A 25,237-nucleotide genomic window follows, 5' to 3' on the forward strand; every position below is an offset into this window, starting at 1 on the left:
TGGTGTTTGTTTGGGGCACCTGGGTGACTCAGTCAGTTAAGCGTCCGACTTTGGCTCAGGTCATGATCTCATAGCTCATGAGCTCGAGCCCCGAGTCAGGCTCCGTGCTGACAGCTCGGAGCCTGGAGCCTGCCTCGGATTCTGTGTCTCCCTCTCTCTCTCTCTCTGCCCCTCCCCCGCTCTTGTTCTGTCTCTTTCTCTCTCAAAAATAAACATTAGGGGCGCCTGGGTGGCGCAGTCGGTTAAGCGTCCGACTTCAGCCAGGTCACGATCTCGCAGTCCGTGAGTTCGAGCCCCGCGTCGGGCTCTGGGCTGATGGCTCGGAGCCTGGAGCCTGTTTCGGATTCTGTGTCTCCCTCTCTCTCTGCCCCTCCCCCGTTCATGCTCTGTCTCTCTCTGTCCCAAAAATAAATAAACATTGAAAAAAAAAATTTTTTTTTTTAAATAAAAAAAAAAATTAACATTAAAAAATACTTTTTTTAAAGTGGTGTTTGTTCTCCTCTTCAGCCAATGGAATGATGATGACATAGCAGCTAACATTCATTGAGGTACTGCTGTGCTAAGCACAGCACCCACCTGAAATATCTCATCTCACTTTCCACCTCAAACCTGTGAGGTAGACATGACTGATCCCCAACCTGTAGGTAAGGACCAAGTCTCCGAGATGTTGAGCAGCACGCTGGCAGTGACCTGGCACATTCATCTGCGAGTCTGACTTGCTTAGCTCCCTGTTCAGAGGAAGAAGAAATTGACAAGTATTTCTTTTTTTTTTTTTTTAATATTTATTTATTTTTGAGAGAGAGAGAGTGCACGTGCAGGGGGCAGGGGGGCAAAGAGAGAGGGAGACACAGAATCCAAAGCAGGCTCCAGGCTCTGAGCTGTCAGCACAGAGCCCGATGCAGGGCTCGAACCCACGGACCGTTAGACCGTGACCTGAGCTGAAGTCAGACGCTTAACTGACTGAGCCACCCAGGCGCCCCAATAGACAAGTATTTCTGACGGCTGCTGTGTGGACAGGTTTCTTAGAAGCTAGGGCCCTTGTGATTTATATTCCATGGGGCCATCTGAGGAAGTTGTTTAGCTTCTGAGGTGATAGATGAGGGCAGAACGTGGGTTGAAGGGTAAGTCAGGACAGTGTTTCTTCTCTGGTCCCCGTCAGGGACTCCACAGGCTGACTTCTGGGCTGTGTTTATATCATTATTTTTAAGGCACCAACACCAGCTCAGCAGCTTAAGCTTTCTCTTCCTTTAGCCATCCACCATGAGGAAAGAAGCCAAGAGAGAGTTTCCCCAACCATTTCCCTCTGCGCAGCTGATCCCAACTTGAAACCTAAGACCTGTAACACTGTGGCCCAACTGAAGCCTGGCTAAGCCGCTTGCCTTTAGACCCAGCAGGAAACCATTCCATGCTCTAAGTATCAAGACTCGTCTCTGGGCCCAAGGGGCTCTGCTTCCACGGTTTGACCTCAGGGTGTTAGCTGGCTGGTGAAGCCCTGTCAGTAGTAATCCTGTACACTGGGACTGTCAGCAGCAGTTTACTGGAAAAGAAGGGGAGGAGGGATGCCTAGGATTTGCATGTTGAATTTGGGGCTTCTTCTTGGAAAGTAGTCTCTTTGGAAAAGGAAGATGGTAGAGGAGCTCCTACAGCATTGAAAGAGCTGCCTCCATTTGTTTCTCTGAGGGGAGTGATGATCCTTGTCCTGCCCTGCCCCCCACAACTGGGATTCCTGCTATGGGCCCCAGAGCCATTCACCATCCTTTGTCCTGGCTGATGGAACTCTTCTATGGATGGGCACCGTTGGTAGTGAGCCCCTGGCTCTCTTGGCCACCTGCAGGTCCCAGGACCCTCCAATCCGATGCTCCAGCTTGATGACCAGACTCTGGCTCCATCCTGCCAGGCTCCGTCTGTCACACAGGCTGCACACATCAGCTTTGCTCCACTCTGCGTTTCTGAATTGCCCTCACTGGCAACTGTGCAAGCAATCCCCTCCCAGTGTCCTGATATCCCCTGGTTAATAAGCAGCTCACATAAAGACACCAAGGACTGCTGTGAGAGGGGGAGAAAAGCTGAGGTTCTCTGAAAACAGGCCAGGAAACCCTGGACTTGGCCCAGGAACTTGGTGGCTCTTTCTGTTCTCTGCCCTTTGGTAGCCTTCCGCACGGGTTATAGAAAAAAGAGAAGCCCGAAATGCTTCATCTGAAGCTGTACGGGACCACAAGGCGATGAGGTGTTTATTAATCAATGAGACTTGCTGAAGCCTGAGGTCCTTTCCTGGACGATACCAGTCCTCTCTAGAAGAGAATAGATTTCTGCCCTTTATTCTTTCAAACCTATTTCTAGAAGGGTGTTAGGTCCTTGTTAATTAAAGCACTAATCATCCACTTCCCTCTCTCTCATCTTTCTGAGCTGCCCAGATGGCATTCTTCCCACCAACCACCCCCCATCTCCTGTACTATGTTTTATCCCCCAGAGTTTGCAGATGTCCTTGAGATGTCCCTGTGGAAGGAACTAGTGGGGAGTGTGTGCCAGACAGGCCCCCCCCCCCTTATTGTCACTATGGTCTGAATCCAACCCATGAGGGCAGCTGGAGCCCTCTCCCTGGGACTGCCCATTGTCAAGGTCCTGGTCACCTTTAAAGCCTCCTGCAGGGATCCCCATTGCCAACAGAGCCTTTTTCTGAAGCTCAGCACTGTGACATTTTATACTTGGAAATCCCTAGGCAAATACGTCTCACTTAATCCTCACCGAGCTGGCCCCCAGTGGAGACTCTTTTGGCCAAACTTATCAAGTATCTCTAGTTCTTGCAGCAAGTGTTCCCTTTGTCCCCGACATTGTGTTCAGGGCTTGGAATACAGGATAAACAAGGTAAGGTCCCTGTCCTTAAAGAGCAACCAGACTATCAAAGAAACACACGCTATGGGCCCCTCTTATTTGGAATGCCTCAGACTCCTTTACCTTTCCAGGCTCTGGAGGGCCCCGCTCTCTGCCATTTACCAGCCTTGCGACTTCAGCTTCATTGCTTACCCTAAGCCTCAGGTTGCTCTTCTGTAAAATGGGGTCATTAATGGCATCTATCTCATAGAGACATTGAGAGGATTGAATAGAACCACTTCTTTCTAAGGCACTGAATACATACTGACTGTTAACTATTTTCCTCCTGAAGGTAGCATGAGCCAGGGGGAGCAGAGGAAGCAAGGCAAGCTGGGTCTGGTCCCCAGCTTGCAGGCAAAAATGCCTCTTCTTTCAGAGCATGATATTCACAGGTGATAATAATTTACTTAATTTGAGTAAATTGGCTGAGGTATGTCAAAACACCTAATACATAGCAGGGGTTCACCATGTGTTAGTCTCTTGGAACGTCTTAAGGATCTGAAGACCCTAAAGCTCCAGGAAGCCAGCAGGGACTCAGAAAAAATGCCAGCGCCTCCCTTAGGACATGCCCCCCATTCTCCCAGTTGGTTCTCAAGGCTTGACCCTCCCCGACTCGGTTCTCATCCCGCCGGAGAGCTGTGCTCCGTGATCAAGCGCTCCCTCCCTCTGTCCTCTACACTTCTGTACTAAGTACCTGGAGGCCCTCGTCCTGTCCACACTCAAGCATCACTCTGGCCCCAGATAGCCGTCCACCTGCTCTAATCTCTCCCTGCAGCTCCATCTGCCCCTCTCCTCAGCCCCCACTTCATCCCTTGTCCCCCCAGCCCCTTAATCAAATTAAGGGAAAGAAGAGAGTTTAGATAGGGTTGCTAAATATATTTCTGTTCAGGGGAGGGAGGAAAAGGGAAGAGTTTGCAGGAGGAGGCAAGAGTGTGAAATTCCTTAATGGAATGTGCTCTGAGAGCCTCCTTTCTCTAGAATAAGCCCGGAATCACCTATCTGGATAGAGTTTTCTCTCTGGCCAAGTGCTTTCACAAACATTATCTCATTACGATACAGGCCCGGTGGCAGAGTGCCCACTCCCTGGAAAGGTCTGCCGAGGCCATCGTGCCTCACGAGCTGGCCTGACCCTGCTCTATATATTTCACAGGACACCCTGGCCCCACAGGGGTGACTCGGCTTTCTGTGGAGGATGACACCAACGGAGGGGCCGCTCACAGCTGGAGGTCACAGTTTTCCCTTTTGGGTCCCCCACCACCACCAAATCTGGAATCTTCTGGACATTTTTACTTTTTAAAAATTATAAAGTGCTGATTGTAGAAAATTTTTAAAATATACTAACATAGGGGCGCCTGGTGGCTCAGCCTGTTGAGTGTCCAACTTTGGCTCAGGTCATGATCTCATGGTTTGTGAGTTCAGGCCCCACATCAGGCTCTCTACTGTCAGCCTTTAAGCATGGAGCCGGCTTCAGATCCTCTGTCCCTCTCTCTCTCTCTCTGCCCCTCTCCCTCTCTCTCTCTCTTTCTCTCTCTCTCTCTCTCAAAAAATAAATAAAACATTTTTTTAAAAAAGTTTAAGGGGTGGCTGGGTGGCTCAGTTGGTTAAGCATCCGACTCCGGCTCAGGTCATGATCTCACAGTCTGTGAGTCTGAGCCTCGAGTCAGGCTCTGTGCTGACAGCTCAGAGCCTGGAACCTGCTTCAGATTCCGTATCTCCCTCTGTCTATGCCCCTCCCCCGCTCCTGCTCTGTCTCTCTCCATCTCTCTCCATCTCTTTCTCCCTCTCAAAAATAAATAAACATTTAAATTTTTTTTTTGAAAAAAAGAAGGGACACCTGGGTGGCTCAAGTCAGTTAAGCGTTCAGCTCTTGGTTTCAGCTCAGGTCAGAATCTCACTGTTTGGTGAGTTCGAGCCCCACATCCAGCCCTGTGCTGACAGCTCAGAGTCTGGAGCCTGCTTGAGACTCTCTCTCTCCTTCTCTCTCTGCTCCTCCTCTGCTCTCTTGCTCTCTCTGTGTCTCAAAATAAATGAATAAACTTAAAAAAGAAAAGGAAATTTACTAACATATAAAGAGGGAAGCTAAAGTCACCCATAGTCCACAACTTAACTCCTGGTAATACCTTGAGGCAGCTCCTTTACGTGTTTCTGAATTGCACCCACGTCTCTGTGTATATGCGTGTGTGTTTGCGCAAGACGGACTTTATGCACACCCATTGTTTGTATCAGCGTTTATAATTAATGTGTTTTTGTGTTCTGCTTCGTCAGAAATTCTTCTGACATATTACTTTAAAACAGCATGAATTAGAATTTTTTTTCCTTATTAAAAAAGAATACATGTCCATTTTGAAATGATCACCGTTCACACTGATCGAATCTTATGAGACTGGGAACCCCGCTAATCACTTTACACCCATTATCACGGTTCATTCTCCAAGCAGCTCTCCTTGGTAGATGCCGAGAAACTCCTTTTACAGAGAAGGGAGTGAGGCCTCCCTCCTTTCCCAGAGAGGTAAAGGAGCTCCTCCTGGCCAGCAAAGGGATTTCACACACAGGGTTTCATCAAACTGGCTACACCCGTGCCCTTATTTAAATTAGTGATGACATAATCTCCAATATGCATTTATGGTGATTAACCATTCCCTTTTGTTGGACATTTAAGGGTTGGGTTGGTGTTGTTTTTTTTTTTTTCCTTTCATAATGAAGCAATGATAATCTTTGCATAAAATCATCTTTGCTCACATCTCTTGTTATTTCTTTAGAATCATTTCCTAGAAGTGACATTACTGAGTCATCCTTCTTGAAGTCTTGTTACTTATTACCAAGTGCCTTTCCGGAAAGCCAGAAGGCATTCCCAGCGTGTCTGAGGGTGTCTAAGACAAGGTCCTCTTTAAGAGCAGTGCAGTATGGTCGCTGCAAATTGTATGTCTTTGATTGGATTTACATTTCCTTGGTTACTAGTGAGGCTGGACTTATCTTTCACACATCTTTTAACTAGTCGGTGTAGACCCGTGAGTAATCGTCACACAGAGCAACTCGTCATTCCTGTCCATACTTCGTTCTTGCTCTCACGCTGTTGATTTTGCCTTTCAGTCCGGACCCAGATAACTTAGGGGTGCCTCCGCGAGGAAAATTGTTTCCTATTCGACATATCCAGAAGAACTTTGTTCTCAGTGAGGACTTGTGTCTCCATTTCAACCCATCACCTCAGCCCCTGCCACCCTGTCAGCTCCCTCAGAGGTGCCCCACCTCAGAAGAAAGGTCAGAGTTAAGATTTCCCTTAACTGAAACTCAATCTGCAAGCTCAGACCATTCTAGAAACAGTATAGGATTTTTCAGGAAGTAACTGAGCTAAAGCCAAAGGGCCCATGCACCCCGCCTTCTCTTCCCAAGAAGTTTCAATTCTTTTTGTTCTCAGGGGAGATGAGAAAGGGAGGGAGGCCAGAAGAAGAAAAGGGGCCTTCTCAGGTGCCCCCTCACTGAGCTTCCTGATGGGAACCTCCTGGCTCCTGGGTCCCTGAAGAGCCTGCGGTTCTCTGAGTCAGACAGGAATGCACCATCACCTCAGGTGACAGGTTGACAGGTCGTGTAATCCCCTTCCTCCCCCTGGAGGGTCAGAAGGACAGAAGGTGCAGCCCAGCACCCTGCGGGGAGAGGCAGGTGCCAGCAGGTTAGTCACATGCACCCTTGGAGTCCAGAGGGATTTGCATGAATCCCTCACCTCAGACTCCAGTCCCAAATATCTGCTCCCATCGGGTGAGGCTCCCGGATGCCCGGATGCCTGGTACCCTGTCCTGCCTGCTGCTCCAGGACCACCCAAGGCTTCCTCCAGGCTGTCCTCCAAAGGGAGATTCCTTCTGGGGACTCCTTCCTCTGCCAGGCGCCAGTGTTGTGTTCCCATTTTTCTGCTCCTCACCTCCACTTAGGATCTTTGGCTCAGGTTGTTGGATAGTCAGTTCCTTCAGGTTTTCCCTGCATGGAGCCAGAGATTTTGAATGCTTGCAAGCAGGGGAAGTGAAGAAAGTGGGAATCTGGCAGTAAGACCTTTCCTCAGACTCTTTTTTTTTTTTTTAATATTTTAGTGTGCATCTCTAGAAATCAAGGACTCCCATTTATTTATTTATTTATTTATTTACTTATTTATGAGAAAGAGAGAGAGTGTAGGGGAGGGGTGGAGAGGGAGAGAGAGAAATCAGAAGGAGGCTCCATGCCCAGCCCAGAGCCTGACACAGGACTTGATCCCATGACTGTGAGATCATGACCTGAGCCAAAATCCAGAGTCGGACACTTAACCACCCAACTGAACCACCCAGGTACCCTGCCTCAGACTCTTGACATACACAATTTCTATATGTGTTTACATCAAAATCTTGTCTTTGGCTCTATTCTCTATTTTGAGTCATGTTCCAAAAGCCCCCCCACCACTACCTTCTGTCACTCTAGCCTATCCGAGCGTCAGAATATGGGTGGGGGTGCTGCACACCATGAAAATGCTGGCACTTGTGAAGCGACGGGAATTATGAAGTGCATCAGAAAGCTAAAGATGGCACTCCGCTTATGCTAGTAGGGCTTCAGTGGCATCCTCAACAAATGTCTGGGTACATCCTTCAGGTGGGGCAACAGTTAGAGTTAGGGAAGCAAAGATATAGAAGTCACGCTTCTGACCCTCACCAGATCATAACAAGATAAAGTCGGTCTGCAGGCCGAATGAGTGGTCACCCACAGCGCTGTACGAACTCCCAGGAGGGAGAACTCATAGAGGCAAGGTGGCCAGGAAGTCTTCACAGAGGCAACTCTTCAAGCTGGACTTTGAACTAAAGGCGAGAGTCAAGACTTGACAAGTGGCTCCCTGGAAGAGGACATCCCAGCAAGGCTGTAGGGAACAAGCTAAAACTCAGAGGTGGAAATGCAGCTGGCACCTTTGGAAATTGCAAGACCATTCTAGCTGCTCCAGAACACGCATGAAGGGTTCTGCATCAGTCAGGGCTCCCAGAGAAGCAGAACCAGTAGGAGATATATAGTAAGAATTGGCTTATGAGATTGTGGGGGCTGGTCAGGAAAACCTGAAACCCATAGAGAGTGCCACCAGAAAGGGGAGACTAGAAGGAAACTCTCTAGCAGGAACAGAAGCTGTTGGATATATATAGGAATTATATAGATATAGATATAGATATAGATATAGATATAGATATAGATATAGATATAGATATAGATATATCATATCTATATGGTCTCATATTCACCTGTTGATGGACACTTAGGTTGTTTCCATGTCTTGGCTATTATGAATAATACTGCAGTGAACTTGGGAGTGCAGATATCTCAATATCCTGTTTTCATTTCCTTTGGATATATACTCAAAAACAGGATTGCTGGATCATATGATAGTTCTATTTTTAATTTTTTGAGAAACGTCCACACTGTTTTCCACAGTGGCTGCACCAATTTACACTCCCAACAGTGCACAAGGGTTCCCTTTTCTCCACATCCTCACCAACACTTATCTCTTGACTTTTTTATGACAGCTATTCTAACAGATGTGAGGTGATATTTCATTGTGGTTTTGATTTGCATTTCTCTGATAGTGATTTTTAGCATATTTTCATGTACCTGTTGGCCATTGTATGTCTTCTTTGAAAATCTGTCTGCCCAACTCCTCTGCCCTTTTTTTAATAGGATTGTTTGGGCTTTTGCTATTGAGTTGTGTGAGTTATTTTTATGTATAGATATTAACCCTTCATGAGACACATGGTTTACAAATAGTTTCTCTCACTCCATAGGTAGCCTTTTCATTTTATTGACGGTTTCCTTTGCTGTGTAGAAGCTTTTTAGTTTGCTGTAGTTCCAATTTTTTTATTTTTACTTTTGTTGCCTTTGTCAAGACTGGTGTCAAGGAGCTTACCCCTTATGATTTCTTCTAGGAGTTTTATGGCTTCGGGTCTTGAATTTAAGTCTTTAATTCATTCTGAACTGATTTTTGTGTATGGTATGACACAGGGGTCCCAGTTGCATTCTTTTGCATGTGAGTGTCCAGTTTTCCCAACATCATTTATTGAAGATACTGTCCTTTCCCTGGTGTATATTCTTGGCCATTTTGTTGTAAATTAATTGACCAAATTTGCATAGATTTATTTCTGGGCTCTCTATTCTATTCCATTGATCTATGTGTCTGTTTTTATGCCAGTATAATGTGTTGATTACTTTAGCATTGTAATATAGTTTGAAATCAGGAAGTATGATGCCTACGTAAAGTCAACTGATCATGAATGTCAATCACATCTACAAAATACCTTCACAGCAACAACTAGATTAGTGTTTGATTGAATAACTGGGAACTGTAGTCTAGCCACACTAACACATAACACTGACGATCACAGGTAGCAATCAGAAAGGAAAATAGAAAGAGAGAATGAGGTCAGCATGGTTTTTCAAAGCCTGAGGCTCATATACATGAGTAAACTTAAAATTTCCTCCCAATGGAGTTAGATTTCAGTTATCTTTCTCTATTCCCAAATTCTCCAACTGGGTATCTCTTCAGTGGAATCTTAGGGTCTAGAGAGGAAAATTAGGTTCATCATGATCCCTTTTTAGACCTGAAACATCACTTTTCCAAGGCTTAACCAGATAGGTTAGTTAATATGTACAGGTTCCAGCCTACCCAGGTTTCTAGCACACATAGCACCAATAAGCACTAGGCCTGAGAATTCGTGGGTTAAGAAGGAAGACTATTTCAAAGTTTTCTCTCTCTTTTCCACTCTGTCCATCACTGAAACTAAGGTTCCAGAGGGCAAGAATAATGTTTGAAGGTATTTGTGTCTCCTTCCATACCTGCCACCCTTCCCCAAAAGTCTAAGATGGACCTCTGAACACCCAACAGGTCAAATCTACAGCTGAAGCCCAATGAATTAGGCATAGGTGGGAAGCTGCTGGTGCCACAATGACCCTGGTTAGATGATTCAGGATTCACCAGCTCAGGACTAGTAATGAGCCGGTTTGCTCATTCCTGGAATGGTCATACAGAAAAGGAAAGACTAAAACTCTCTGGTCTGATATGGAGCTTATGTGGGAGATCTGAGGGAGGATTCTATCCATTCTGTGACTTGGGAATTGAATCATGCATGACTCTGGGCCTTACTCTGTAAGAGTTTGGTGCTCTTAATGCCTTAGAGCCACAGGTGACCCTGGGGAACAGCTAGGAGGAAGCTTCCACTGAAAGTTTACATCTGTGCACCTGGGCTTCTGAGAGCTGGTTCCATCCACGTCAGTAGCTTCAAGAGCAGAAAAATGACAGAATGAGGCTGATGAACTCCTTCTGACAGTTACATCTGCCTTTCTAGAAGAAAGAGGAGGAAAATAAGAAACAAGTGGCAATGCTTCCCAGATTTAGAAAGTAAAAAAATAGCCAACATGGCATCTGAGATGCTTTGGTCACTGGGATCTTGGGTCCTGTGCCTGAGCCCTGCTCCATCTGGAATCACTCTCAAAGGCCTAACCTAGGGGGTAGAATGGGGTGGCCTAACCTAGGGGGTGGAGTGGGGTGGAGCTGCCAGAGCCCAGAGCACCTAGTGTAGCTACAGTTGAATTAGCAGAATAGAGAGCATAGGTGAAAGGTGGGCTCACCAAACTGGTATTGTCCTCAAGAGCAGGACAGTACAGCCAGGATCAAAATGATATGGAGCAGCCTCTAAGAAAAACAGTATGGAGATTCCTTAAAAAAATTAAAAATAGAACTACCATATGATCCAGCAATTCCACTTTGGGTATATATCCAAAAGAATTGAAAACAGATCTTGGAGAGCTATTTGCACACCACGTTTCTCGCAACATGTTCACAATGGCCAAGAGAAGGAAGCAACCTAAATGTTCACCAACAGATGCATGGAGAAAAAAGATGTGGTGTATACATGCAATGGAATTTCATTCAGCCTTATAAATAAATAAATAAATAAATAAATAAATAAATAAATAAATAAATAAATAAGGAGGGGCACCTGGGTGGTTCTGTCGGTTGAAAGTCCAACTCTTGGTTTCAGCTCAGGTCATGATCTCACGGTTCATGAGTTCGAATCCCACATTGCACTGTCAGCGCAGAGCTTGCTTGGGATTCTCTCTTTCTCTCTCTTCCTCTGCCCCTCCCCTGACCACACACTCACACTCTCTCTTACTCCTTCTCTCAAAAATAAATAAACTTTAAAAAAAAGGGAAATCTTGTCATATGCTACAGTGTGGATGAACTTTGAGGGCGTTATGCTAAGTGAGATAAGCCAATTGTAAAAAGACAAATACTGCATGATTCCACTTCTATGAGGTATCTAAAACAGTCAAACTCTCAGAGAGTAGAATGGTAGTTGCCGGGGTCTGGGAGGCTGGGGACAAGAGGGGAGTTGCTGTTACACTGGCATAGAGTTTCAGTTTTGCAAGATGAAAAAGTTCTAGAGATCTGTTGCACAACAAAGTGTATGTAGTTACTACCATACACTTAAAAATAGTTAAGATGGTAAATTTTATGTGATGTTTTTGACTGCAATTAAAAGAAAGGGGGGTGTGGCACTATAAAACCCAATTATGCATGTGCTAAGATTAGCTCAGTAATGAGTCTTGAAGTGGAATCCTGTCTGCTGTGTGGGGTACCCCATACACGGCATGGCAGGCCCCCTGCCCAACCTCACCAAGCCACCTGGTCCACCCAGAACACATTATCTGGAAGAACAAAAGCATCATCTTCATATACATTGGCCATTTCCCATGATTCCCCCAAGCTGATTTTGTTCTAGTATTTTTACAAATCAGTGAAGTACTTCTCTCTAATAATAATTGTAATAACCAGCATTTGCTCAAAACTTACAACAAAGAAATTACATTATATATGATGAGTAAGATGAAAATTAACTGTAGTCAAGCCAATCCCCAAAAGCCCTTTAAATTGCCAACAAAATACAATATATATATATATATATATATATATATATATATATATATATATATACATATATATATATACATACGGTTTAGTGTAAACAACCCTCCTATATAGTAGTTCTTATACAAACTAAACTGTTTGAATTATTGTGGTAGCTCAGAGGAACCAAAAGGAAAGTATATACGCAAATGTCTGGATAGTCACATCATTTCATAACTATTGGTGGTGGGGGGGTGCTGGCGAGTGAAAAGTTTATGCTGATCTGCGGGTTTTACTCGGTTCTCTCTTTTTTTATTTTTTAAAGTTTAAACCTTTATTTATTTTGAGAGAGAGAGGGAGAAAGAATCCCAAGCAGGCTCCATGCTGTCGGCGTAGAGCCTGATGTGGGACTTGAACCCACAAACCCTGAGATGATGACCTGAGCTGAAATCAAGAGTTGGACACTTAACTGACTGAGCCACCGAGGCGCCTCTTGTTTCTCTTTTAATATTAAGGCTCTATAAAAACCTGACAATTGAGAAATTGTCATCAGCCAATATTCCCACAGTGCCAAATCCCATGGCAATGCTTTCTTCAAGGTACGAGCAGCCTTCACGGTCTGAAAGAGGAGGTGGGACCTATCACACAGAGATGAGTTCTCTACGGTGCAAACCAGTCTATTTCCAGGCACCGGCAGTGCAAAATTTGGCAGCCCTAAATGAAGTCACATCAATTTTGGAAGCAAGGGGGAAAAAACAGCTAAGTGTTTTAGGGAAGAGAGAGAAAGTGAAATCCTCATCTTTGATTTGGTCTGGGAAATCCGACATTGTAAACTTAATAATATGGATTACAGAGGAAGGGGAACAGTGAGGATTTCAGCTTTTCCTGTGTTGTTCTACTTATTTATTTTAATATATATATAATTAGAGAGCAAGAAAAATGAAGTAGCTGTAGATGTAGATAAAGATATAACTAAACCTGAAGTTTTTTTTTTTTTTAAAAAACAACATAATTGTGAGTAAAAAAAAGCAATATGCAGGAAACACACAGAATTGGTGAGGTCTGTATGTACGATTAGAAAATGCAAAACAGTACAGTTTACAAAATTGCTTATGGAGATTCATATAGATATTTATCTTTGGTAAAAATATAAAACTGTGCATGAGGAAGACAAACTCTGAGTTCAGGATAGAAGTCTCCACTGAGAAAGAAAGGAGGAGGAATTCACAGAGCTCACAAGGACTCCGATTGTGCCAAGCGTGTTACATTTCTTCAAATGGATGATGGGTATATGAGTGCTTATTATATAATTATTGTACTTTTTTATATGTCTGGCATATTTCTTTTTTTTTTTTAATTTTTTTTTTCAACGTTTATTTATTTTTGGGACAGAGAGAGACAGAGCATGAACGGGGGAGGGGCAGAGAGAGAGGGAGACACAGAATCGGAAACAGGCTCCAGGCTCTGAGCCATCAGCCCAGAGCCTGACGCGGGGCTCGAACTCACGGACCGCGAGATCGTGACCTGGCTGAAGTCGGACGCTTAACCGACTGCGCCACCCAGGCGCCCCTGTCTGGCATATTTCTTACTAAAAAAAGGAACATATGAAAAATATGAAGCCTCTATATACTCAATAATGTTAGCAGGTGTGTTTATTGTTGTATGATTGACCCCAATGATTTGTTTCAAGGAGGCTGGATCTTAAGAGGAGCCCAAGATAAAGGTGTGTGTCTGTCCACCAGCTCTACCAAGTGCTATGCTACACACTTCACTTGAGGAAAGCTGCCTGAGGTAGGTTCTATTTTCCACATCTCACCAAAGAGGGACTAGGGACACCGATTAAGTAGTTTGCCTAAGAGCATACATTCCTCACCAGGTGGCTGCAATTCCCTGAATTTGTTTTCCTACAATTTCCAAAAGGTGGTATTTTGGAAGACCTGTGATAACTCTGAATCATGAAACTGGAGGAACAGAACAAATCACAAGTTAAAACATACCTAACGTCTGCCAGAAAGTACCCGTTGAGAGCATCATTAGCCTGAAGTCTGGATCTAATGCACTAAGCCCTTCCCTTCCCTCTTAACCCCAATCTCTTTAATTGACATTTAGTTGCCTGCGGTCAGATCTCTTTCAATCCCAGTGTCTACAGGCTCCTGATCTTGGGCGACTGGGACAGCTAGACCTATCTCTTCTCAGGCCCACTCTTGCTTTATTTCCCTTTTTTTGGTGTGTGCATACTGCTTTAATTGGGCAATCATTATGCCATTCTCCCATTAACGTCGGTGGGGAAGTGAGTAATCAAACTCTCAATTGTAAACTTCGGTAAGATAAGGTCAGCAAGACGTGTGGTCCTGAGATGGCACCCCGCACCCGCAAGGGAAAATGACTCTCGGTGGCTCTCATTGTTTTGGGGCTTGTTTGCGTTGCTGTGCACTTGTAATGGAAAACGAATAAAAATAAAAATCCCGGGGCCCATTTTGGCGCGCGCTTGGGAAGTTAATACCACTGTCCTGGCAGAATTCCAGCTCAGGTCACTGCATTCTGCTGGCGGAAGCCGCCTCATGCGGTTTTCAGTGGATGTCACTTTCTTCTTTGCATCCTTCTCAGGGCTCCGTGTGCAGCGCATTCAACAGCTGGCCCTTCCCCACCTGCAGGAGCTACAGTTCTGCAGAACTCAGAATGACCCCTGCCTCTTCCCCGGGCAGGAAATTAACCTGCTCCAAGGACCAGCCACTGAGATATTTGCTACAGTCAAGATCTATATGAATGTGTCTTTCTCTGAGTGCCTTTAAGCAGCCACAGAATCAGATTACTCTCCTTAAAAGATTTTTCAAGGAATCACACAGTTTCTTACAAGTCTCTAATGCATATATTCCCTCCATTTGTTTTGTAACGTTTTGTTATGCAAACTAAAAATGTCTCGTTATCTGAAGTACTTAGAAATTTATCTCCCTTCCACCCATATATGCTTATTGTTGCTGCTTTTGTTTTCACAGATTTTTTTTTCTAGTGTGTAACTCTTTCCCCTATGAAATGTATTGCATCTTATGGTGCGAGGAATGGTTCTAACTAGTTGTTCCCCCATACAAATAATCTTCTGTTCTTAACAATGTTTACTGAATGGCAGTTTCCAATTGTGTGTCTTGCGCACATGACTTAAACCTGTCTGACCATCAGCTTTCAGGATCTGGGGAGATAGGAATGACACCTACCTGACAGGCTTATCCCAAGGATGGAGTAAGCCAGCACGTGAAAAGGTCCTAGCACGTTGCATGCATGGCAGATATGTGTTTAATAAATGATGTCTTCCTTTTAGTCTCCTTTCCTTCCTTTTTGTCTGCATCCGCCTATTTTCTCCTAGAGCCCTTTTATGTACCACTGAAATCAAGCGTCTCTAGAATGATCCAAATGTTGTCTATCCCAGGTTATATATTAGGAAGCTACTAAGTAGAAAGGTTGGGGGAAGTGGAGGAGGTAGAGGGCAGTGAAGACACTTTTCTTCAAGGGACCCCACCTAACAACACTTGCACTTTCTTTGCTTGCAAATGACAGGCTGTTTCTGCAGCCTCCTCTGTCCCCACGTCAGAGGATCCCTCTTAGAGGCTGCTCTTCTGAGGCCTTAAAATGCTCCCCTCCCCAAGTTGCCATGTCAGATGTTTAAGGGAAATCTGATTTTTTAAGGACAAGGCTCTATGTGTGGGTTGTTTTATTTCGGGGGTAGGGTGGGGGTAGGAGTTGGCCATGGGTTTGCTGCATTCCAGGAAGAGGGAGGACTCTGCTCTCCTCCGATGAGTCATGGAAGAGAAACGTCTAATGTTTGCAAACATCTCCAGCCAAGCCTTTGCTTTCTTGGACTCCACCCATCCCCCCCACATCTGTGCAGATTGGACCCACCTGAGAAGATTCAAAAGCGAAGCTTGAAGGCTAAAGCAGAGGCTGTGGATTCTACCACCATTTGAAATGGAAAACCACTAAGGGAAGGAAGGGGAAGCAGTACCCTTGTATCTGGACTCCAGCATGTGAGACACGGGACAAGACCTTACATTGGGTGTATCTGTCTCCAAATCAGGACATGATCTGGGTGGTGCAGGAGCACTGAGTGAATGAACAAGGCTGTCCCAAGAGGCATCTGCAAAAGGACTGGGAGACTGAGAGAAGCCTCTGGTGGGAGAAAGGAGCAAAGGGGATTGCAGAGAAGAAAGCAAGGGCTAGGAAGAGGGGAAGCCTTGCAAGTGGGAGAAGCCAGGAGCTGCTGCTTTCGGGGGAGGATAAAGGCCGAGCGGGCTGGTGAGAGACCGGAGCAGGCGGGGGTGTGCGGGAGAGGACCATCGCCTCAGCCTCGGCAGACTGCTGGAGCCAGATGGGGCTCATGATGCATCCTCCCAGATGGAACGGATCAGGCTCGTCAGACATGCTTCCCTCAGGATACACAGTGTCCCCCTCCCTCCCCCTCTCTGAAATCAGGAGAGAATCACAAGGTGACTTGGGAGGGCAGCCAGCCTCCAGGGATCTTGTGTGAACTATCAGGTAACGACAGCGGGATCACAATAGGAGACCTAAACATGCCTCCACCACCACCACCCCCTTTTTTTTTCTATTGTGGGACATCAAGGGAGCAAGCTCATGAGCTTGGGAACAAAGATCCTATTCTAGGAATTTGTCCACTGCAACCCTACCCGGCACATTCACAAGCCTTGGATTTCTGCCCGACGGAAACTCTACCTGCTCACTGTGCCCCTACCACCGCCAGAGCAACACCCTGGCACCTGGCAGGGAAGGGAGACTCTGAGTGGCTCATCATTTAAAATTAAAAATCACATTTAATCACTGTTCATTTTTCTACCAGGCTCCGAAGGCCCTGTCGTCTCTTCATTTTAAACATTTTGCTGTTCAAGATCTGAGCACCTTGGGGGGTGAGACAGGAGGGCAGTGGAAGAGAACTTTTGAAATCTTTCCACAAAAATCAAAGAACAAACCGACTGGAGGGAAAAATAGCTGCTATATTTAAACTACATTATCCCATCAGGGAGTTATGGTTTTGAAAACCATTCCGCAGTACTTTGTTTGGCACTGATGCATGGGTTTCTTGTCTTTAATTTTTTTTTTTAAATGGCAACATTTTTTTTTTTTCCCAGAGCAGTAATTGCAAAGGAAGTGAAGGGCTTCGTGAATTAGTTTGGGAGATATGTACCGAACACCTGCTACAGGCCCCGCATCACGCTAGGCACTGGGAGGACAGAGTAAATGAGGGAGCCCTCAGGTCCTCAAAACAAATAATTATCGTGCATTCATTCATCATTGTGCATATTTTAAGTACATATGATCTCTGTTCTCCTGGAATTTTTTAAAAATAAGTTTATTGTGTGTGTGAGAGAGAGAGAGAGAGAGAGAGCGCGCGCGGGCGAGCCAGGCGGGAGGGGCAGAGAGAGCAAATCCAATGCAGGCTTCGCACTGTCAGGGTGGAATCCCGCTGGGTGGGGGGCGGGGCTTGAAATCACAAATCGTGAGATCATGTGACCCGAGCCGAAATCAAGAGTCAGACGCTTAACCGACTGAGACTCCTAAGCCCCCCTCTCCTGGACTGTATAATTTGGTGGAAGAACACAGACAGCAAACAAGTGACTTGGTTGATAAGCAGAGTGAAAGAGTACCACTCACATGTACATTTGCCAATTTGCTGTTCCTTCTGTTCCAAATGCTGTTCTTCTCAGCTCTGACTATGCAAATGGCTATATATTATTCGTGTGCTCACTTCTCAGAGGGAGGTGACCATCCATCCCACCCCCCTATCCCCCAACTGTCACTCTCACATGTGACTCCATGTCACGGTCAAGTGGCAAGATCAGGTAGACGGGGGTACAGGAGTCTGGATATACAAATGTGTCTGTCATCAATATTTAGGTGGAATTTAAAGCAATGGGCCTAGGGGTGCCTGGATGGCTCAGTCAGTTAAGTGTCTGACTCTTGATTTTGGCTCCGGTCATGACCTCACGGTTCGTGAGATGGAGCCTCATGCTGGGCTCTGCGCTGACAGTGCGTGCTGACAGTGTGGAGCCTGCTTGAGATTCTGTCTGCCTCTCCCTTGCACTCACTCTCTGTCTTTCAAAAATAAACATTAAAAAAGAAAGGAGTCAGATGCTCAACAGAAAAAAATAAGCAAATAAAGCAGTGGGCCTAAGGAAAGACTGTGGATTGAGAAACAATGTCACACGTCCCTCGGTCCTGGAACACTCTGCATTTCGGATTGAGTACAAGATGGGAAAGGCAAGAAAAAAAGGCTGAGAAGGAGAAGTCAGAGAAGTAGGAGGCAAACCCGAGTTACTATACTATAGTTGAGTGAGATACAGAGTGCCGTGTGGGACACAGGACAAGGCACAACTCATTTCTGGGGTGGTGAGATCGGAAGTGATGGAGAAGCGATGGCCATTGTCAGAGAAGGCCACCAAGATGGGATGGGATTTAGCCTTCATCTTGGGAGGATGATTAGGGGTTTGCCGGGATCTGAGCAGCAGGCACAGCCTGAGCAAAAGTGCAGAGAACAGATAAATAATCCATTGTGGCAGGAGCTTTAGAACTAGAGGAGAGGCTGTGGCAGATATATGGCAGATAAAACAGAAAACTGCAATGGAATAATCTAGGGCCATTCCTAACCAGGCTTCCCAGTGTTCCATGCTAGGTACTTCCTCCAAGAGGAGTTAAGCTCTTTGACTTTCCTCAATGAGGTGGACCTCTTCTGCTTTGTCAACCCAACATTCATTCCTTTCCTTGATTTGATTTTCCTTAGGGGCACTGTTTTCCAGGGTGCGAGTCCTAAACCAGCAGCATCAACATCACCTGGGAACTTGTTAGAGATGCACATTCTTGGACTCTGTCCCAGATGTACTGAATGGGAATTCTGGAGATAGGGCCCAGCAGGCCCCCTGCGTGATGTTGCCGCATGCCAAAGTTTGAAGACCACTGCTTCAGGGAAACACTTCTTCCCAACTCTCCATCCATGTAATTCAGGTAGGGCTGACCACAGTCCCTGTTTCAGGTGGAGCACAGGTCTCTCAGGAGATATTAGACTTTTCCCTCCATGAACCTGCTAAACTTGGGGGACTATAAACTGGAGATGCTGGGGGCCAGGTCTGCTGTCACCTAGAGAGACCCTATGTCAAAGCCAAAAGCAAAGGGAAGCAGCAGAGCCAAGGAATAGAGAGATTCTCAGTGATTTTATTAGAGCACCTGGATCAAGCTGTTCTGAATTTGGTGTCTACGCCCAGTAAATCCCTTTATTACAAGCATCAACTAGTCAGTTGGCTTTTGGACACTGAGTCATCAAAAGAAGACTTATTGGGGTGCCTGGTTGGCTCAGTCAGTTAAGCATCCAATTCTTGATTTCGGCTCCAGCCTTGATCTCAGGGTTTGTGAGATTGAGCCCCATGTTAGCTCTGTGCTGACAGTGTGGACCCTGCTTGAGATTCTCTTTCTCCCTCTTTCTCTGCCCCCAACCCCTGCACTTGTGCCAGTATGCAAGCACGCACGCACTCTCTCTCTCTCTTTAAATAAATTAAAAAAAAAAAAAAAAGAATACTTATCAATGGAGGTGGGAGGCAAATTCTGGAAAAGGCATTATGTATCTGGCAAATTCTCAGATGTTAAAGTTGTAGTTTGTGAACACGTAGAAAACATGGTAGTCACTAGGCACTGGCATGTGTTCAAAAACACAAGCCATGCAAACTGAACACATTTCACAGAAATTTGAAAATTCACTAGAATGTGACTTGGAGACTGTTCACTAGAACGTGGACTTTGAGTCTGTTGTAGACAAGGCATGTAGAGCTTAGCAACACATTGGAATAGTTCTCTCATTAAGTTCTTATGGGCAAGTCAAGAAATATGGGCTACATAATAATGCAGTGAATTAACATCCCATAGTTACCTGAAGAGACTTTAATTTACATAACAAAGCCTTGTAATAGTGTAACAATTCTGCTCATTATTCCATTCACCAGGCATGTGTTCCAGAGTCAGTAGGAGATGCCAGATGTGACTGAGTTGGGTGGCCTTGGTTCCTACTTGCCTCTCAGTGTGAACACCTTACTGTTTTGAGCCTAGCATATAAATATGTACTTTTCATATAACATGATCCTTAAATCAAGCTGACCACATCAGGTGCTCAACCAAAAGAATGTATAGCAAAGTATTCCAATGCTATATAACAAAGTATTATGGGAGACAAAGAGGCAGGAGAGTGCATTATAAGATTTTCATTTTCCTGACTTTGGAACCTGTAGCCAAGTTGATTTTATAGCCAAGTTGATTTTATAGCCAAGTGAACAACTAAATCCAGCTTATTAGTTATTTTCTAATCTGGAATGAATGTCTAGACATTCTATTGGATGAAGACATAGAAGTCATAAGTCATGCTTACCAAATTTATGCGTAACCCAAGCTGGGACACAGAGATAAAACATGACTTGACGATGAAGACTCCAAAAAAACCACAACAGACTGCAACAACCAAAATGAACATGAGAACATTCCATCATAATCAGAGTTCAATGCCTGGGTTAAAAAGAATCAACATTTTAAGCACCCCATGGGAAGATTTAACATGACTGCAGTTTATGTATACAGGACTCAGTTCTCAGTTGATTGTTAAGACAAATCAACAATGTGCAGGGGAAAGCATCAGAACCAAAGGAGGACAGTGCGAACTCCACTAGGTCCTTGCTCCAAGACTATGCCCAGACTTTTGTGTTTGGTGTTGGATGTCTCCAAGCCCGGACAATGAGGATGCTGAGGGTTTGCAGACTCCTGCTGTAGGAGGAATAGCTCAGGGACTGAGCTGTTCCTTTTAGCTGAGAAAAGAGACTTTATAAAGCACAATAGATATCATGAAATACTCAGAGGGATCTCACACAGAGGAGGGATTAAATGTATTCAGAGTTGTTCCAGAGAGCTAAAGGAGAACCAATATAAAGGAGAAGCTAGTTAGGGGAGGAGGATTCAGCCCAGAATGAGATGGCTTTAATGATGAGAGCTGTCCAAATATGGAACAGGCTGCCTTTTGCAATAACCATCGCTTTACAGGAGGGCTGTTGAGGGTTGGAAAGTTGGCCGGGGCCTGCTTTCCAGGTCACTGTTTTTTACTGGGTCTTTTCTGTCTGCCTAGCTTTTTTAACTAGCTTGCCTATTACCAGCTAAGGTCCTCCTTTATTAATTGCTTTGAGGTTCTTTGATCAAATCATCCATCATTCTGAATTACTGTTTCTCTTCTTTTTCCTCTCCCTGTCCTCAATTGATTGAAAATAGCTGCAATCCTTGGAAGACAATAGAGTATTTTCTTTTTTTATAAATTATTTTTTTTTTTTATTTTTTTAAACGTTTATTTATTTTTGAGACAGAGAGAGACAGAGTATGAATGGGGGAGGGGCAGAGAGAGAGGGAGACACAGAATCGGAAGCAGGCTCCAGGCTCTGAGCCATCAGCCCAGAGCCCGACGCGGGACTTGAACTCACGGACCGCGAGATTGTGACCTGAGCTGAAGTCGGACGCTTAACCGACTGAGCCACCCAGGCGCCCCAACAATAGAGTATTTTCAAAACGCATTCTTATTTTTTTTTTAAACCTTGTTAACAAGAAGCACGTTTAGGTCAATGCACAAAATAAATTGAATATAAGTTTATTTCTACATAAGAGAACCTTGATCTTTCTGCCCTTGGGAGGCTGGCTTTATGCTAAATTTTGGCAACCTATAAACAAGTTTCAGAGACACCCACAGGTTGAGGAACCAAGAGCATAAATGGTATGTGACACAGAAGGGGCCAACTCTGGGCTAAAAATCAGTTTCAGTGTAAAGGAGTATTCCCACCTCCCGCAAATAGCAGACTTGCAAAGAACAGTCTCAGAGGTGATGACAATGTGGTAACAGCACCAATAAGAACTTACACATCGCTCCTCTCCGAGAAGCCTTTAATGCTGTCTAGTTTTGTATTCATTAAACCTGACTAACCTTCACAATATTCCCATGAGGCAAGTAGTTCAGAGGCCCTCCTGTTTATTTCACAAATTGGAAATTTGTGAATTTATTTCACAAATTGGAAATCAATGAACCTGGGTTCAGCAAAAATTTGTTGAGGTTCCTCCCATGGTGAGGCCCTTTGCAAGTCACTGATAGATCAGGGATACCGGGACTCATTCATTCCAACAGTAGGTGTTCAGTAAATGATGAGTATATACCAGAGACCTTTCCACATCCTGAGGATGGACAAGAAAGACAAACCCATATTCTCATGGAGCTGGTTTCCTAGTAAGGGGAGACAGACAGTAAACAGCTAAAGAAAAACACAGTATCACAGATAAATGCTGTGAAGAAAATAAAACAATGGGATATCAAGGGTGACTGGGGAAGGTAACCACTTTATGCCCGCCAAGACATCTACAAGGAGATGACATGTAAGCTGAGATCTGAATGATAAGATGGAACTAGGCACCTGACAATCTCGAGGAGACCACTGAATACAAAAGTCATGGTCGAGAACCCCTCAAGAAACTCATGATCACACTACAGGTGCTTACAATCCCAAGTACCCGTGGAGCCATGGAACAGAGACCCAAAGTCAAATGTCCAAGATAATTTCCAGGCGAAGATAGGTAGCAATCCTCCTGCCTGTAGTGCTTCTATCGTTGCCAAGAGATGAGGTGAGGCCAAAGAAATGGTGCAGACCTGGTCTCAGAGGGAAAAGAACCACCAGCCCTCCATTACTACACCCCCACCATGCAATCAATCACGTGTCCCTCCTGGAGGAGGCTCCAATCCTGTGACCTAACCAGTTTCCACCTTGCTTCTCTCAGCGCATTGCCATACACTAGAATTTTGTTTGTGTGTTTTGTGTAGGGTTTTGTTGGTCCTTTTCCAAGTATCAATGAAAACTGCACGCCAGCCTCCACTCCTTGGAAATAATTAAATGAAATGACGTGCCTGATTTTTTCAGCTGGGTAATGCACTGTGATTTGCGTCTGCTGAAGGAATTCATCTTAAGTCCTGAGGCTGAGCCATCGGGGACAACTGAGGTGTTTTTTCTCTGCTTTGGCTCTTGCGGATGGCACACTATCGCCAAACACAAAAGTAGACTAAATGCTTCATTCTGCGACATATTCGCTTAAGAAAGCTGCTCTTTGTGATGCGAATATGTTCACCTTTTGTTCATGAATTCAAGGCAGAGGTCCCTTCCCGTTTAGTAATCTAACTTTACAGAAGAAAAATGCCCTTTATTTTGCTGTCACCTAGGTTTTGTACAGACCTCTGCAGCAAGTCCTCTGAGGTTTAAGAATAGGTTTTGGATTAAAGTCCTTCTTGCTCCTACTGGGGAAATTGGAAATCTAGAAAACAGCCTTGATCTTAATGCCCAAGCGAAGCACCTTCTAGCACAATTCTCATTATTTAGCAGTTATGGTGGCATAGCCTGTGACACGTATCACAGGCTGTGTGAGCTATAAAAATTAAAACCTCCTCCCCCGAGTGGGATTTCTTCGCTCAGAGCACGCAGACCCCGCTGGGGAAGGGCTGACATTTGTGTGCGGTAGAGCGCTCGGCTGGGGGTGTGGGATGCGGTGTTCCTGAAGCGATACATTCGAGCCGTGTGGGAAATGAACTGCGGAATTCCTCCCCTTGATTCCTGAAGGGGGCTCTGAAGGAGACAGATTAGGATGCAGAGTGCGGCCCGGGAGGCGGAGGGCGAGGGGGCGAGCCAAGGACACCAACCCGAAAGCGCTTCGGAAAGCCCAGTGCGGAGCGAGTTCCCAGGTTCCTCGGCCTCGCCTTCCCCACCACCCACCCCCGCCCAAAGCTCAGGCTGACCCCGAAGGGCAGGCAGTAATCCTCAGGGCAGCTAGTGCAGGGGGCCCACCGTGAGCCCTCGACCTCCCTGGGGTCTGTCCGTGAGTGAGCGGGGTTGAAGACCGATGGAGCCCAAGACCCGCCGAAATTCCGCCCTCCGCCAACCGCTGGCTACGGCGCGTACTGCGCGAGCGCGGCCCGGCGCGCGCCGGCCTCTATCCGGGTTCCTGGGGGCGGTGCGCAGGAGGGGCGGGGCCTGCGCGGCGGCGTGGGCGCGAGTCGCGCGGGAGGGAGGGAGCCGAGGGGAGGGGGCGGGGCCGTGCCGCCCGCGCCGCGCTGGGTCCTCTCGGCCAATGAGCGGCGTCCACATGCTGCGGCGGCGGCGAGAGGGGAGGCAGCGGCGGATAAATGCTATTAGAGCAGCCGCCGCGGAGCCGTCCCCGACGCCACCTCCTTCTCCTCCGCCGCAGTTTCCTCCGCCGCTGTCGGGGGTGCGGAGCTGAGGGAATAGGGCGAGCGCGCCGCGCACCACCCTGCCGGCTCGCTGCCCTCGCTCCGTTCCGCCCTCAGGGGTCGGCCGCGCGCCCCCTCCTCCGGCCCGGGTGGGGCCACGAATCACCTCGGGAGAGCGGGGAGGGGGCTCTGGGGCCGCGGCCTGCGCTCCCGGTGGGCGGTTGAGGGCGAAAGAGGCCCTCCCTTCTGACGAGGGGAGGGAGGGTCAGGAGCCCCCCACCGCCCAGCTGAGCCAGGGGCGTGCGCCGGCGAGGGCCGGGCTGCGAGAGGGGCGGTTGTCTGGGGGAGGGGGCGCGGGGTGATTCAGCGCCCGGCGAGGCGGAAGCGGCCGCAGGAGGAGGAGGAGGGGGGAGAGGCCAGTCAGCGCCTAGGCGCCCAGGGTGGCACGAGCCCGCGGCCCGAGTGCGAGGCGGAGGCGAGGAGGCCGCGGGGACTGGAGGCGAGGCCGGCCGGGCCCCCGCAGCCATGGAGAACGCGCACACAAAGACGGTGGAGGAGGTGCTGGGCTACTTCGGCGTCAACGAGAGCACAGGGCTGAGCTTGGAGCAGGTCAAGAAGCTCAAGGAGAGATGGGGCTCCAACGGTAGGTGCCCGGCGCCGGGGCTGCAGGGGCCCCGCGCGGCCCGGCGCGGGCCCGAGAGCCAGGGAAGATGGCTGACCGGGCTCCACCTCGTGGGTCTGGGCTCCGCGCCCGCCGAGGGCTGCAGGCGGCGGGTCGAGCCCGCGCGCGGGCCCCGCGGGAGAGGGGTTGCAGGCGGGGGCGCCGGGGTCTGTTCTACGCCTCCTAGATCTCGCGCCTCGAACCCTTGACCTTCCCCGCACACAGCTAGCTCTCCGGCTTCCCGCACGCAGCTGCGGGCCCCGCTGGAGAGACGGACGAGTCTCTTGCAGCTGGGTTGTTCCCTGCGAGACATTTTCTCGTCCCCAGTCAGTTTATGAGGCGTCGTTGCAGTTGAGAATGCCTCTAACCGTTCTTGTACTACCCAAAGTTACACATCTGGCAGAAGTCATGACATAGCTGAAATGACTCGTTTCGGGAGCCCTGTTTAGGTAGCGATGAGATTTTATGCTTCGGGGTAGACCTAAGGTATTGGTTACGGCAAATACTGCATGTTTTCTTGGGGCTACTATTT

General features: G+C 46.8%; 1 protein-coding gene and 1 long non-coding RNA gene across 3 annotated transcripts in view; both read left to right on the forward strand.

Moving 5' to 3' along the window:
* The first annotated feature begins 13,343 nt into the window (after positions 1-13,343).
* LOC147575288 (uncharacterized) lies at positions 13,344-15,082 on the forward strand. Its single transcript, XR_015242220.1, has 2 exons — positions 13,344-13,558; positions 13,688-15,082. It is a non-coding gene; the product is annotated as an uncharacterized LOC147575288 (long non-coding RNA).
* An 8,897-nt stretch (positions 15,083-23,979) lies between these two features.
* Positions 23,980-25,237, forward strand: part of ATP2A2 (ATPase sarcoplasmic/endoplasmic reticulum Ca2+ transporting 2) — a 59,666-nt gene continuing 58,408 nt past the window's right edge. Inside the window, exon 1 of one of the 2 annotated variants that reach the window (XM_086681652.1) lies at positions 23,980-24,687. In XM_086681652.1, coding sequence (XP_086537778.1) covers positions 24,570-24,687 — 118 coding nt within the window. In that variant the 5' untranslated portion in view covers positions 23,980-24,569. The remainder of the gene's footprint in view (positions 24,688-25,237) is intronic. The other variant, XM_025933310.2, reaches the window with a different exon arrangement.

This window comes from Puma concolor, chromosome D3, assembly GCF_028749965.1.
Source record: "Puma concolor isolate L17-30 chromosome D3, mPumCon1.1.hap2, whole genome shotgun sequence".
In the NCBI taxonomy this organism is placed as follows: Eukaryota; Metazoa; Chordata; class Mammalia; order Carnivora; family Felidae; genus Puma; species Puma concolor.